The 16,480-nt window shown below is 41.5% G+C and overlaps 1 protein-coding gene across 1 annotated transcript in view; it reads right to left on the bottom strand.

Annotated features, from left to right (window-relative positions):
• Positions 1–16,480, bottom strand: part of C5H10orf67 (chromosome 5 C10orf67 homolog) — a 95,098-nt gene that overhangs the window by 12,862 nt on the left and 65,756 nt on the right. Inside the window, exons 11-15 of the mRNA XM_075827555.1 lie at positions 16,049–16,134; positions 13,630–13,695; positions 6,656–6,743; positions 4,946–5,020; positions 4,761–4,857 (exon numbers count right to left, since the gene is read on the bottom strand). Of these exons, the coding sequence (XP_075683670.1) occupies positions 4,761–4,857; positions 4,946–5,020; positions 6,656–6,743; positions 13,630–13,695; positions 16,049–16,134 (412 nt within the window). The remainder of the gene's footprint in view (positions 1–4,760; positions 4,858–4,945; positions 5,021–6,655; positions 6,744–13,629; positions 13,696–16,048; positions 16,135–16,480) is intronic.

Here is a 16,480-nt window from a genome sequence, read left to right as displayed (position 1 = left end):
TTTGTGCCCCACAGTATTTGTGCCCCATAGTAATAAAATTCCCTCTTTGTGCCCCCAAAAAGCAATTTTTCACTTTTTGCCCCTACAAAAATAATAGTGCCCCCAAGTTAATAATATCCCCTACAGTCTGCACAGACAGATTATGGTGTCTGCAGCTGCCCGCTGTTATTTCCTGGCTGTACCCTTAGGCTGGATTCACACGAGCACATTACGTCCGTAATGGACGGAACGTATTTCGTATCATAGTTATGTACGATGCTAGGAGTCCCTGCCTCGCTGCAGGACAACTGTCCCGTACTGAAAATATGATTACAGTACGGGACAGTTGTCCGGCAGCGAGGCAGGGACTCCTAGCTTCGTACATAACTATGATGCTAGGATCCCGGCTCCCTGCAGTGTGTTCGGTCCGGGACTTGCGGCCGAAATACATTCTGTCCATTACGGACGTAACATGCTCATCGTGTCACTCCAGCCTTACTTCTTTTATGCTCTCCCTCCTGTGTAGCACAGTGTGCAGCAGCCGATGCATCCTAAATCCTCCTCCCCTGTCTCCTCCACTCCAGCACCTAAGAGTGTTGGAAAGGAGAAGACAGGGGAAGAGGAATCAGGACGCACAGGCTGCCGCATGCAGGAAAGAAAGAATAAAAGTAGTAAGGGTTCAGTCAGCCATTGTGTAATGAAAGCGGCCTGTCCACTGCGACCCCTATAGCTACGCCACTGTTAACAGAAGGGACATTAATTCTATGGCAGTTTATGCTCTATGACGTACAATAGCAACAGAAATATATATTATAAATTTTGGAAGTAAAAAAGGTATAGTAGGTCTCTCAATAAATGGTTGGAAAACTTGTTCAGTATGGTATAAACAATTTCTAAAAAAAACCTGGAGATAATTTCATACACTAAATTTATCTAACTGCCCTTTAGTGCTCTGAAAGGATTTTTTCCACTGTGGGTCTAATTTATAGGATCCGTTCACTATACTTGCTGGGTGTTGTGGAGTTGTGGCTCTCCACGCTCAATGTCAGATTGGGCTGGAAAGTAACATTGAAGGGACACTTTAATGCGGGACCCAATGTTCTAGAATTTCTGGCAAAAATAGTCCTAATTCTTGACAGAAATTTCCTGACGATCTCACACCGATTCTGGGGAGAAGATATGGAAAAAACAGTGTGTTCATCATATTCCCAGCAAGGCCTACTCTAGGACCTGCGCTTGGCATCTGGCCTTCTCTCCTGTCATTCAGGAGAAATTTTTTGTGGTCCAGCTTTTTTTAAAATCTGGCTCCTTGACGGTCCCAATAATGATGGAATATCTGAAATGTTCTTAAACAGATTAAAGGTAAGGTTGAACATGACACACACATGTAACATATCTTAATTTTGAAAGGTATACACCTAGCTAGTGGAGAAAAGACTATGCAAACATCCGTTTCACTATAAGGGTCTAAAGTGGTTGCCCACTTTCGATATTGTCTAATTGTTAAAAGGATCCCTCCTTGAAAGTTGAATACAAAGTGCCCCGATGCTGGGAATCCACCAATCAGCTGTAATCTGAGAATCCAGCAACGATCATCAGATCAGTTCAGTTACCCTGCAGCGCCACCACAGATAAAACGAAGCATTACAAAGTTCCCATCAATATCAATGGGCTGTCCATGTAATACACAGACGTTCCAGGTTCTACAGAGGGAGAGAACTCTTTGTAATCACTCTCCAGTCTAGCTAATAGATGAAGGACCTAAATGGAGGTCCCCCCCTCTTTTAAATCAGAATTCCCTTATAGGATATTTAAAATGTATTTTCAATACCAAACAACCCCTTTAAGTGCAACATAAAAATCATCTAAACAGGGAATATGTGCATTAGATACAGCAAATAGTTTTGTTCTTCCTTCAGTATTCTGGGATTACATGTCATACAAAAGACCATATTTCTGTACGTAAATATGACCATATTTGCATAATCTCTAGTGGCCTTAATGACGCCGTTAATAGAAAATCCCAATCATCTGTGTTACAGTATGTTATTGTAGGGGGGAAATTGCTTAGTGAAGCTGAAGAGAATTTATAATTATTACGGTTTTGCGTTGCCTCCATACATGGCTGGTAGTAAACTCAAAGATTAGTAATTAGATTGCTGAATGGCTGGAGACACATATAATTATATCCCAGCATGATTTTATACATACTAATTATTTATCGTGTCTTATAAACATTTTGGAATCTAATGAATACACATTAAAGTGTTTACTGAAATGATCCTTTTTTATACATTATGACCACAATGATTTTTAACTGCAGGATGGAATTTTCTCATGTTTCAAATATTTGGATTAACTTTCTTCACAAATTTGCTAATGATATAATGGGATCTTTTACTGTATAATATATAATTAATCATGAAAGTTAGAAGAAAGAAATTTTCAGATGTATGTCGGGTTTACACGTAGCGTAAATACTGCGGATTTTCCAAAATGGATTTCATTGCAGAAAATCTGCAGAGTATTACAGTAGCAGCAAAGTGAATGAGATTTGAACAAATCTCATCCACACGCTCCGTAAAAAAAAAACAGCCGAAAAAATGTTCAGAAATGTATCTGCGGTACGTTTTTTTTAATAGGCAGCATGTCAATTTATGTTGCGGAATCGCTGGTTTTCTGTTGCGAGTTTTCCCATTGAATTCAATAAGGAGGTAAAACCCTAAAACAAATCGTAGAGGTTGCGATTTTTTCGGCAGAAAGGCTGCGATTCCGCCGCAAAAGATCGCAGCTAGGAAAATAAATCTCATACTTACCCAGAACAGAACAGGCTGCAGCGGTCACATGGGATGAAATGTCATCCAAGGACACCGGGCTGCAGGATGTCAGAGGAATGCGTCGCCATGGTTACGGCCAGGGTAAGTATGAAATCTGCCTGAAAAATTGCTCCACAATGTGGTGTTTTTTTTTTAACAGAATGTGCTGCGGGTTCTAGGTCGGATACGCTGTGTAGTTTTACGCTGAGTATCTGACCCGTGTGAACCAGGCCTTATTCTTGTAATTCTTTTTTCAAAAAGTTTGAGGGTTCATAGTTCCAGACAAGGATAATTTATAGCAAATCATTGTAGGAGACTGTATAATAGGTTTTTCTAGTATTCTAGGTTGATTCAGTATAAAATATTGTCATATTCATAGACGTATGATGAAAGCCATGAACGAACAGGAACTTCATACGATAATTATTTGAATCAGAGTATATTTTTGCTATGTATGATTCACGTTGTATTTAAACGTACTGATTGAGTGGCATTTTATACAGTAATTTTGCACAAATAGCAACCAAAATAAAACACGGCATGTGTAAATACACCCCAACATAGGTAAAAAGTGGGTGTAGTCTTGGGGGCGTAACTTTGCGATTTAGGCCCGGGAGCCTCAGACAGACAATGCCTCGCTGTTAGTATTCTCCTCCGACCTTTGTTCACGACTCTCGGGTCTGTGAAGGCAAGTAGTGTGGGCATGTATGCAAGAGTGAATGTGTCTGTCCCTTTGCTTGCCTTACCCACCGCAATCTCATATCTGCACCAATCCTACACTTAGTTCCACCTAGTCTTGACACTGCTGACATCCATAGGGCTGGGAGAGTCAGGAGGAGTATCTAATCCAAAAAGGAGGTAATCTGACAGTGTACAAACTTATTACATCTTATTCTGTAAAATGACCAGCATTTTTGGCAATAAACATTTTTTAACATCCCAATGTAAATACGGACTAAGACCGTGGTTTTCTATACCAGTGGTAACCCTAGAAAACCCAAGAAAAATATTTAAACACAGTATGGCCACTAGAGCTGAAAGAATTTGTCGTGTTCCTAAGAATATTGGTCCAGCTGACAAAAGGTTTGCCTCTTTTGCATCTAATACTAGAAAATGTAGGCAATGTATATCTGTAGGATTATTAAAGCCTATCTCCTACAAAAAGTCTACTCCAAACCTCTCTCTAAGTACAGTAAGCTTACAATCCTTTCATTTTTTATCGTGGTTTATTTCCTCTTGGTGCTTACTTTTCCTTCTTCCTGTTGATGACCTAAACAAGTCTGTGTATCATGGAGAGGCAGTACATTGTATCGCAGATAGAACTTCCTATGACCACTTGTATCAACATGTAATGATATGGTGGTCATCCAAACAGGAAGTCAAGTGGTTGCTCTAAAGGTGGCCATACCTATTCCTCCCGATCCCTCCATACTCAATGGAGAGAGGGAACTAAGCCATACTAATATGCTATATTTAAAATCATCTTAGTTTTTTCATGGGGTGAGTGGTGGGTATAATAAATTTGGTAATAGACATCATACTATTGTTGGCTAACCTGGAATGAGGCAAATTCATATACTCACACCCAGTCATGTGTACTGATCAGATGCACAAAAATATTACTACTTTTCTCTACTTGTCACTTTGACAATGTCTTTAATAACAATCATGAATGCAAAGGTCACTGCCCCCCCCCCCCCAAAAAAAAAGATCAGCATACTCATCTCCTGCTGCTGTTTTCATTACTTTGATCTATACATGGCCACTTCAAAAATAGGTGTAAGGAATGAGAACGCAACATTGGTTAAGCTCAATAAATAATAAAATAAAAAAATACTAATAATACAATATAACAACAACAATAATAATAGAAAATGCAGATTATTACACAATAAAAAATTATTAAATACAAATCATAAAATAAAAATCATACAAATGAAAGTTGAGTGTTAGTCTGAATCTCACCATCGTCGGTAAACATATCCTGTTCAGAAGCTTCCATTAAATTAGAAGGAAACTCAGCCCTGGTCATCATAGCAGGTGGCTTTGTTCCTATCTGTGGCTATAATTTGATAAGTAAGGATTAGCCTGAAATATATTTACATTTGACTAACATGTAACAGATACAGAAATATAGCATTTATACATACCAAAGGCATGCTAGGGAGATAGAAATGATTCCGCACAGGTAGATCAGTGGGGACAGCTCCCAATGTGCCATCTGCCTGCAACCAATACAGAATAACACAAAGGGCTGCATAGAAATTTATGTTCAACAATCAACACTTTCCTTGCTCTGTCACGCTGTGGTTTCCTATAGGTCAGCCAGTTATATTTCAGACTTCTTCTCCAACTTATAACTAGGTTGAGAATTTAGCTAAGTAAGAGCATTCATTTTTAGCAGCCATGGCGCAATTATTTAGTCACAGAGTCACTCATGTTTCATGGAAATGAATAGCTACTTTTTTTTATATGTTACTGTTGAATTTTGCTGCCAGAAAGTAAACTTTGATATAAAAAATGATGTACGACGTACTCTATGAAATCACTATCCCAGTAGACTAAAAGCACAATATTTTGCATCTCTGAGTTTAACTGAACAAAGGGTAGAGACAGTGATGTAGCTATAGGGGTAGAAAATTAGACGAAAAATATTACTATAGGCAGAGCTATCTTAAAGGGGTTTGCCCATCAGGGACATATATGGCATATCCACAGGATATGCCATAAATGTCAGATAGTTGTGGGTCCCACCTTTGGGACCTGCACCTATCTCTAGAACGGGGCCCCCTAGACCCGGTTCTACCTTTCTCGGTTCCTGCTGCCTCCCGGGCCACTTCGTAATTTCCGACCATGTAATCAGGAAAACAGCTGAGCTACTCTGTTTCTCTATTTCCGATAGAAGTCAATGGTAGCAGCGAAGCACGCGAGCTACGCTATTGGGAGTTCTGAAAACAGCATAGCTCAGCAAGTAATTTCCAACCATGTAATCAGGAAGTGGCCGGGAGGCAGCAAGAACCGAGAAAGGTAAAACGGGGTTTAGGGGCCCCCGTTCTAGAGATAGGTGTGAGGCCCAGAGGTAGGACCTGCATCCATCTGACATTTATTGCATATCCTGTGGATATGCCATAAATGTCCCTGAAGGGCAAACCCCTTTAATGTTAATATATAGTGCAATGGTATGTTATGGTTATCAGGGGGCCCTGTAGAACGTTATGGTTCTGACAGGAGATGAGGACACTTAAGTGAAGTAAGTGGCATGGGAAGGGAATGAAACTGCCCATACACATTATAGCTTTTTTTCTGAAGATCTTGAGCTCTGCATCAGCCTCTGATCTCTCTTTGTTCCATAGATATAACATGTACAAGTGGCCAAACTGAACAAGCAAGTTAACATAAGGATTTAGGAGCAATGGGGTCAGACTCGGACTGGGATTACTTGGGCAAACCAGAAGAGATGATCCTAAGGGCGCACCCTCCATATACAGAACATATACATGTCCACTTTTAATTGCAGTGCGATCTTTGTTCACACAGGACGTAGTATCAATAAAGTCTTATAGGTTATTACTGAATCATCCCATGAGAAATAGTCCCTAGTGGCAAATGATTGGCTCCAAAGTCACCTCCGAAGGGGGTTTTCTTCTGCAGGATCATTGGGGGCCATTATTATGTCAGAGCCAGGGCCCACCAGAAGATCCCCTGGAACCTGGTGGGTCGGTCTTACCCTGAAGGGGGTAACTGTAAACCTAAAAGAATTTTGAATGGCAGTCGTGCCAATGTATGGAGATACCTTAAATGTGTTACAAATGTTTTGTCTTAATTGTCTCTATAATACATACATGAGATCCAGTACATACCACATAACTGACGGATACCCTGTGCAGGTTCATAGCCTGGCGATGGAGAGACTGCCTTAGGAACATCTCATCTTTAATGGCGTGAAAACTTCATCAGCAACAAAGAAAAATAAAATTATACAGCACACAAAAAGGATCGATATATGTAGGAAATTAAATGTGAAAATTGATTTTGCTTTTGGTAAAAAAAATGTATTCCATTAAAAGGGCATCTGGATGTCATAGAGGAGGGTCCTCTGCTTAAGACTTCCACTCTGGAGGACTCAGCGCTACCATACATTACATGGTCACCCATTCACTTGAATGAGCACCATTTACTACCACATATAGGAGAAATGCAGGAGAAATGTGCAGCCCCCTACAACTTCCTCCGGCAATAGCAGCGGATTGCTGGAGGTTTCAGCTGCCAAATCCCCAGCCATCAGCTGCCAGCGGGCCTTCCTCTAGCCTCCAAAGTCCTTCTGATCGCTCAGGCTCTTCTCTCCCTCCAAGCTAAGTTGACATTGAACAATTACTGTATATGATAAAAGGTTAAAGTACTGGTATAGGATAAAGCACACATAATGGTAAGATGCGAATTTACTTTATAATAAACAAACTCTTCAACATTGAAATTGCAACACCAAGAAGGGCAAGCCGTAAGGTTATGCAAATGGAGGAATTAGCAGGTGTCGCTAAAATCTGAAAATTATCACATTTTCAAGCACTGAGCTCCAATCTGTGGCATGTGGAAGGGGCATAAAAGCCAAATTTAAAGCAAAGTTTTTTAGCCACATGAAACCTCAAAAGTCAGATAAAGTGGTGTGGGATGATTGTGCGATGCCTCCTGTTCGTTGACGTGCCAGTTATTGCCACTTGTAACAAACAGAGACAAAATCCTTGAACTGAAAGACCTTGTTTTTTCATTGTGGCAGATCACTACGCACCTTTTTAACGTTGTGTGTGCCAGAGGTTAGGAAAACAACAACGAATGGGAATAACAGCAAGAGGTGTGTGGAGGCAAAGCTCTGCATGGACAGTTCATCTGATTGGAAGAATGGCACATAATGATCCATTCTGTACTGCAACTGAAATTGGACGTCACATCCTAAGCTTAGGGCGGCAAGCAGTCTCGACACAAACCATCAGAAGGTGTTTGCACTACATTTGGCTACGAGCCAGACGTCCAGCTACAAGTGTTCCATTGACCACATGCCACCGCTCTTAAGGGCTATCATGGTGCAGAGCAAGACTGCAATGGAGGCTGGAATCGAGGTCTATCCTCTTCAGCGATGAGTCCCACTTTTGTCTTGGACACAATGATAACCGGAGATTTTTCTGGAGACCACGTGGGCAACGCCATGAAGAGGCCTTCACAATGGAAGGTTACACCGGTCCTACACCCGAGATTATGGTGTGGGGTGGCATAATGAACGGTAGCCGGACCCCTCTAGTCTTCATTTCAGGTAAACTAACAGCTCGGCATTACATTGATTTGGTCGTGGAACCAGGGATTCGGCCATTTCTTCAAAGTGTCCCAGAAGCTGTTTTGCAACAGGACAACACCAGGCTGCATGTTGCTCGTGCTACTATGAGCAGCCTACGTGGCCTAAACATGCTACCATGGCCTGCAGCGTCTCTGGACTTGTCCCCCATCGAGCACATCTGGGAAGCCAATGGTCGACAATTGCAAAGGGAGCTTCCAGCAGCCAATCTTAATGATTTGCGTGCCCAAGTGCATTCAAGGTGGCATAACATTCCTCAGACAACCATTAATAACCTCATTGATAGCATGTCAAGGCATGTAAGCGCGTGTATTTCTGTGGGTGGCGCTCATATGCGATACTGAATAAATCAAGATGTTTGGGATATTTTGTATCCATTTTTTTTATCACTTGAATATCATTAACATATCTATCGATCCTGTGATTTCCACAATTCCAAAACTTTTCCTTCTTGGTGTTGCAATTTCAATGTTGTGGAGTGTACAGGGTGGGCCATTTATATGGATACACCTAAATAAAATGGGAATGGTTGGTGATATTAACTTCCTGTTTGTGGCACATTAGTATATGGGAGGGGAGAAACTTTTCAAGCTGGGTGTTGACCATGGCGGCCATTTTGAAGTCGGCCATTTTGTATCCAACTTTAGTTTTTTCAATGGGAAGAGGGTCATGTGACACATCAAACTTATCGGGAATTTCACAAGAAAAACAATGGTGTGCTTGGTTTTAACGTTACTTTATTCTTTCATGAGTTATTTACAAGTTTCTGACCACTTATAAAATGTGTTCAAAGTGCTGCCCATTGTGTTGGATTGTCAATGCAACCCTCTTCTCCCACTCTTCACACACTGATAGCAACACCGCAGAAGAAATGCTAGCACAGGCTTCCAGTATCCGTAGTTTCAGTTGCTGCACATCTCGTATCTTCACAGCATAGACAATTGCCTTCAGATGACCCCAAAGATAAAAGTCTAAGGGGGTCAGATCGGGAGACCTAGGGGGCCATTCAACTGGCCCATGACGACCAATCCACTTTCCAGGAAACTGTTCATCTAGGAATGCTCGGACCTGACACCCATAATGTGGTGGTGCACCATCTTGCTGGAAAAACTCAGGGAACGTGCCAGCTTCAGTGCATAAAAGAGGGAAACACATCATCATGTAGCAATTTCAGATATCCCGTGGCCTTTAGGTTTCCATTGATTGTCTATGCTGTGAAGATACGAGATGTGCAGCAACTGAAACTACGGATACTGGAAGCCTGTGCTAGCATTTCTTCTGCGGTGTTGCTATCAGTGTGTGAAGAGTGGGAGAAGAGGGTTGCATTGACAATCCAACACAATGGGCAGCACTTTGAACACATTTTATAAGTGGTCAGAAACTTGTAAATAACTCATGAAAGAATAAAGTAACGTTAAAACCAAGCACACCATTGTTTTTCTTGTGAAATTATCGATAAGTTTGATGTGTCACATGACCCTCTTCCCATTGAAAAAACTAAAGTTGGATACAAAATGGCCGACTTCAAAATGGCCGCCATGGTCAACACCCAGCTTGAAAAGTTTCCCCCCTCCCATATACTAATGTGCCACAAACAGGAAGTTAATATCACCAACCATTCCCATTTTATTTAGGTGTATCCATATAAATGGCCCACCCTGTATATTAAATGGAGAGATAACACAAGAAAGACAGCTAAATATCTGTCAACACCTACAGTCTGTGAGGCAAATGCCTGATTTCATTAAACAAAAGACAGGACCGGTTGGATTTATCCTGTTCATTTCTTTGGTTTCCTTGACATAAACAGATGCTTGCCTTCTGCCATGTATGCATGGTATGGAGAGTATCAGTCATTTAATAATTCAATATTTTATGTAGCTTAAAACTGTGGTAAATGTTGTCAATATGTTGTGCAATAGTGGAGTTTTTCTTTAAGTCAGGTGTAGATGCCAGTACTCACAAGCGAATATAGAGCTCACATAGGTTTCTGTTTTGTCTAAACCCACAAGAATTTTAGGCAATACAAGGCAGTGTCTAGGTTACTTTATGGGTGATATAGAAGATGGAAGAAGTTGATCTCTCGTTCAAAGACTTTAAAGACTTCTCCTTTTTGCTGTTCTATTTTTAGTGGTCCTTACTGATCAGGGGACCCCAGATGTTTTCTGGCACTACCTGTACACTTAGGTTTTGGGAAATGGTTGTCATGACCCGCACTGGAACGTGTATAAGTAATGCCTCACTTATGTGTGTCTCTGTGTATGTACGACGTACATTGAGTCCTTCCCTATACAGGTACCTGGGCAGGTTATGACAACCACTGCTCGGGACCTGTACCGGCACGCAGGCTGCAGGAACATCCTGCCAGACGACACCCGTACATCACCGGATTGTCGGAGAGAACATGGTAAGAATTTAGGGCTGGATTTCCATCTTTTGTCCAGAGTGTCACTTTAAAAATAATTTTTGTGCTTGGTTCCTTTTGCTAAATGCGAAATAAATATTAAGAATCCATATAGTACGGACAATAGTGTGAAGGAGAGTATAACGCACAGCGGAGGCATAACACAAAAAGAGAAAGAACATTTTTATTCCAGACAAAGCCTCTTGGAGTTGACACAGTTAAACAATGTTTAATAAAGGAAAAGATAGTGAAAGGGAAAATATGACTCAACACGCAAACAGGCAAATCGGGAGCTTATGAAACAAGAGGGAGATAAAGGACAACAGGTATCCTCTGGCTTATCACATGCACCACAAATCATAAAACTGTCTTACTTATCTCCTACTGATGGCTGATGCCTTAACACAAGGATTGGAGTTAACTAGTCGTTCCATCTAGACAGTCACACTGTTATGATTAGTCAATCATTTCTAAACTAATCTGAAGAAAAGGTCTGAGTGATATGTACCTACAATAATAACATCAGGGGCTCATTCTTGTACTTATGAGCAGTCATTGTCACAGATGGGGTTTTCTCATAAATGCCTGTCAAGTTGGGCTTAGACATAATAATTTAGCTTCCATAGACAGGAGATCAAAGTTGGCCAAATCTGCAGATGTTAATGGGTTTATCCGACATACCAATGTGTATGGAGGCCCCCGAATGTCCCCAGACGGCAGATGTCAGGTAAGGCAAGGATCAACCATGTTGGATTTCAAAATGCCCGATCCTATGTTCTTCCAGGGGATAAGCCATGCCAAACACTTCCCTATTCCCTGCAAGCCGAGCCTGCTTGTTTATGGGAGAGTCAGGAGAGACAGTGGTTGGCCGAACAAGCCTTTGGCCAACAGCTATCTAATGTGTATGATCGCCTTTAGTCTTATGTATATACGTATTATTATCAGAACATTTTGCCATGCACAGATAATTTGCTACAAGTGGAACAATTTTGCCATGGATCACAACTTTATGACTAGATATTTGCATCTCCTCAAAACTCTTGACCCACGGAATGTCTTACCAACCTGCAGTGATCAGCTGATCACGTGGTTCTGGCTCCCAAGACCCCCGACAAACAGCTGATTCGCCATCGGTGAGATGCGGCCGACTGCTAATTTCCCCTGCAACGGCCAAGACTGCCAGAGGGAGAACTGCTGCTTGTGGGGGACTGTTCCCTAGGACATCCATATGCCCTAATACTACATGATAGGCAAATGCTTTCAACTTTTCAACCAATGAAACATATAATCATTGATGACTTACAAATTAAATGACAATGTAAGGGTCCTTTTACACCGTCCAATATGGGTTGTAAAAACGAGTGCCGATCAACGAGACAGCTTGTTGATCGGCACTCGTTTGCTCCTTTCACATGTAGCAATGTATGGAGACGAGCGATCGTTAATATGATCGCTCATCCACATGCATTTCCATCATGTCGGCAGCACGTCTCCCTGTTTACACTGCATATACGATACGGTCAGCCGATGAATGAGCGTCTCCTCGTTCATCGGCTGATTGTTGCTCTGTTTACACACAGCGATGATCAGGAACGAGCGTTCATATGAACACTCGTTTACCCGAACATTGGCACGTGTAAAAGGGTCTTAAGACAGTGCTTTAAGGACCCTGACAGCGATTGTGTAATGTCCGTGGCTGCGGGCCGTCAGCTCCAATCTCCCCCTGAGAAACGCAGCCACGAGTCAGCGTCTCCTGAGGAGGAGGCTGGGGCCAGCGCTCGCGTCCACTCACCTCAGCCGGATCCCGTAGGGTGCGTGCGCACGCTCGTGCCTGCTCTTAAAGGGGCAGAATGAGCACCGGACTTCAGATGAACTTGAACCCGTGACCGCCAAGGCAGTATGGCCCAATGGGTTCTCAGACCCTTCGTGACAGATTGTCATCGGGTGGTCAAATCAAAGGCCCAATTTAACCCCTCCACTTGATGAGGGTCTCCGCACAAGGCTTCCTTACGATCTTATCCACTGATAGGTGTGTGAGCACATAAGGATTAACCTTCTGTAAAAACCTCATATCGTTTTGTAAATGTAATTACTCCCATTAGTAGTACGAGTGATGGCAACTGGAAGGAATTCACATTTCCTAAGGCATTCCTGCTATCTGGATGTTAGCTGATAACTGTTTTACAAGAGGCAGTAGTCAAGGTCCCATTTGCAGACACAAAAAAAACTACCGTAAATGGGGATCTATAGCTGACCATATGGGCACTAATAGGGAATTTGAAATAGACCAGTTTAATTTGTAAATGCAAAAACTTTTTTCCTTAAATCTTTTTTCAAACAACAATTTCAAATTGCACAAACCGAGATCTGTTCTAATACGCGTTTAATATTCACTTTAATGTAAAAGAAAATGAGAACATTCAGATTAATTTACAGATCACCATTAAATAAAATAAACATAGGAAGAACAGAATGGGCGACGTAAGTGTAAAGAATTTTTATGGTTAAATATATGATGAAAATATCATGAAACCTACATCTCTGCAAGAGGGTCCTGATAATCTACATATTTACCTACATATTGACATTGGAGAATTATAAAAATAGCAGTGAGGGTTATTTATTAACTTTACATGGAGATGCAAGACTACTTGAAAAAGGAACCAATCAGTAGTTTATTTGTCTAGTTCAGGTTAGGCAATAAAACAGATATCTGACTGGTTGCTATGGTTTTAGACCACATTTGCACCTTTCAGGTTCCAAAAACTCGCTTTATATCTTGACCCTCCCTCCCACCATACCTTTAATTTCATGTAACCCCCATCATACAATGGATTACTGCAACTTCCCTGCCAAACTACATTGAGTATTCAGCATTGCTATTATAGCAGCAAGGTTCAAGCAGTAAATATATATAACCATAAAAAACGTTGCTTCTTACCCATATTGTTGATTAACTTCCTTTCCCTGTATTCCAATATACCGGAATTATTGGATGCCGTATCAAAGAAATCTTGAGGCATGTATTCATATACCTGAACTGAAAACTACAGTCAAGAAATAACAAGCGTGATGACAACTGTTACCTTTGTTTTAGAATGTCGAACTTCTTTTCCCATGTCTTATTCAGCCTCTCAAGCTCCCTTTGCAATCTAAAAAGAAGAAAAAGTCATGGACTTTTTGAATATCTGACATAGTTTGCCATCATTTTTTTTTTTAATACAGACCTATTTACCTGCAAAGCTTCAATGGCAAATAGAATCTAAATAAGAAGAAATTCTACTATTCTGTATACTTTATAGATGTAATCAGAATTGACAGCCTGGAGTATACAGAATACATTGGTTCACTCTGTTCCTTGTCCTAGTAGATGTATGACATGCTGGGCATACACATAAATATGTCGGCTTCAATCAGACCAAAATGGCAATAGTGTGATGTCAGGAGACAGACCAAGAGTCAATTCAACATCGCAGACTTGATCTGTATTTACAAAAAACATTGACCGATTTCAAGTGACCTACTAGAGTGCCACAACCAGTGTCCCTATTAAACAGTTATCCACATAACAGCGACTGCCGAAATGTCCACATAACAGCGACTGCCCAAATGTCCACATGACAGTGACTGCCCAAATGTCCACATGACAGCGACTGCCCAAATGTCCACATGACAGTGACTGCCCAAATGTCCACATAACAGCGACTGCCCAAATGTCCACATGACAGTGACTGCCCAAATGTCCACATGACAGTGACTGCCCAAATGTCCACATGACAGTGACTGCCCAAATGTCCACATAACAGCGACTGCCCAAATGTCCACATAACAGCGACTGCCCAAATGTCCACATGACAGTGACTGCCCAAATGTCCACATAACAGCGACTGCCCAAATGTCCACATAACAGCGACTGCCCAAATGTCCACATAACAGCGACTGCCCAAATGTCCACATGACAGTGACTACCCAAATGTCCACATAACAGCGACTGCCCAAATGTCCACATAACAGCGACTGCCCAAATGTCCACATAACAGCGACTGCCCAAATGTCCACATGACAGTGACTGCCCAAATGTCCACATAACAGCGACTGCCCAAATGTCCACATAACAGTGACTGCCCAAATGTTCCCATAACAGCGACTGCCCAAATGTCCACATAACAGTGACTGCCCAAATGTCCACATGACAGTGACTGCCCAAATGTTCACATGACAGTGACGGCCCAAATGTCCACATAACAGCGACTGCCCAAATGTCCACATGACTGTGACTGCCCAAATGTCCACATAACAGCGACTGCCCAAATGTCCACATAACAGCGACTGCCCAAATGTCCACATAACAGCGACTGCCCAAATGTCCACATAACAGCGAGTGCCCAAATGTCCACATAACAGCGACTGCCCAAATGTCCACATAACGATGAAAACATAGATAGCTACAGCCCCCCATGATAGTGACAACCATAAAGTCTACATTACAATGACAGATATAGTGCCCCCTCGATCATAGATTATCAACATAACAGTGACAGCCGCGACTTCCATGACCATGACAGCCACAATCCATTACAATGGAATGGGGATTAGTGCAAATTGACAGCCCCTACAATAGTGACAGTCTCAGCCCCCCATAAACTATATTTTCTCATAACAGTGACAACCACATCCCTCATAACAGTGAAGAATACAACCACCCATAAAACTGACATGCAGAATTTGGCCATAACAATGTCATCCATGCTCCTGCTTAGTTCTGACAGCCACAGGCCTCCATAACAGTGACAACCACAGTCCTTCATAATAGTCACAGCCACAGGTCTCTACAGAACAGTGACAACTACATCCCCATAACAGCAACGACTATCACCACCCTTAAAACTGACATGCAGAATTTGTCCATAACAATGTCATCCATAGTCCTCCATAACAATGACAGCCACAGCCCCCATGTGATTTCCTCTTCCAGCGCTGATCTCCATAAGTTCATTACTAAAGGGGATTATTTGTCTGGCATTGTCAGTGACCACTCCTAATAAATAGATAGGGCAGGCACCAAAATAGCTGGGTGAGGTGTTGGAGAGCCCTGGTTTTAACCATTCTAGCAAAGCCCTACAATTGCCAATCCATTTTATGGACTACGACCATGATAAGATAAAAGGCTCATTATGTCACATTATGTTACTGTATATTTTATATAGGATCCAATGTCTAAGAACGCTAGAAATGGACATCTGCAATTGGACTGTACTGAAAATGGTTATGTGTAAACCCAGATAACACATATACATGGAAACATTTTCACAGGGTGATAGCCACCCCTTTGATTTTGCAAGCCACCCCTTTGATTTTGCAAGCCGAAGAACCTGAAAAAAAATCATACAAATATTATATTATAAAATATACATAATACACATCCTCTGTGCTAGTGGCAGCAAATTTACAACATACTCTAACCATTATGCCATATAAATCGTGTGTATTACACAATTGTGGTACCTTTCTATGGTCTTTGCATCCTCTTCTTTTACACTTAGAAGTTTAGCAATCTGTGCTTGTAGTCGCTCTTTGTCTGCATTCATACTCTTATAAAATAATGAAAATATTGCTGTTATAGGGTGCACATATATTCTGGAATACTAAACTGTGATACATATTGCAAATGTTGCATGATATAATATACAAAGAGGGAAAGGGGCAATGGTACAGAGGCTAGGGCAGACAAAGAAAGTTAGAAATCTCACTGGCACATGCCCATTTCTAGACCCCCTAACTGGAGTGTGCCATCCTTCCTCTTCTAATAGAATATGTGGGAAAACCTCTTGTGCCATATAAAAAATTTTCAAATATTGTGTTTGCTATCTAAAATGACATGGCTTGATTCTCAATGATCAGTTGGCATGGCTAAGCCAACGCAAATAAGAACAGTGA

Source organism: Rhinoderma darwinii, chromosome 5 (genome assembly GCF_050947455.1).
Source record: "Rhinoderma darwinii isolate aRhiDar2 chromosome 5, aRhiDar2.hap1, whole genome shotgun sequence".
In the NCBI taxonomy this organism is placed as follows: Eukaryota; Metazoa; Chordata; class Amphibia; order Anura; family Rhinodermatidae; genus Rhinoderma; species Rhinoderma darwinii.
The sequence above is the reverse complement of the archived record's forward strand: the minus strand, read 5'-3'. Positions and strand labels throughout refer to the sequence as shown.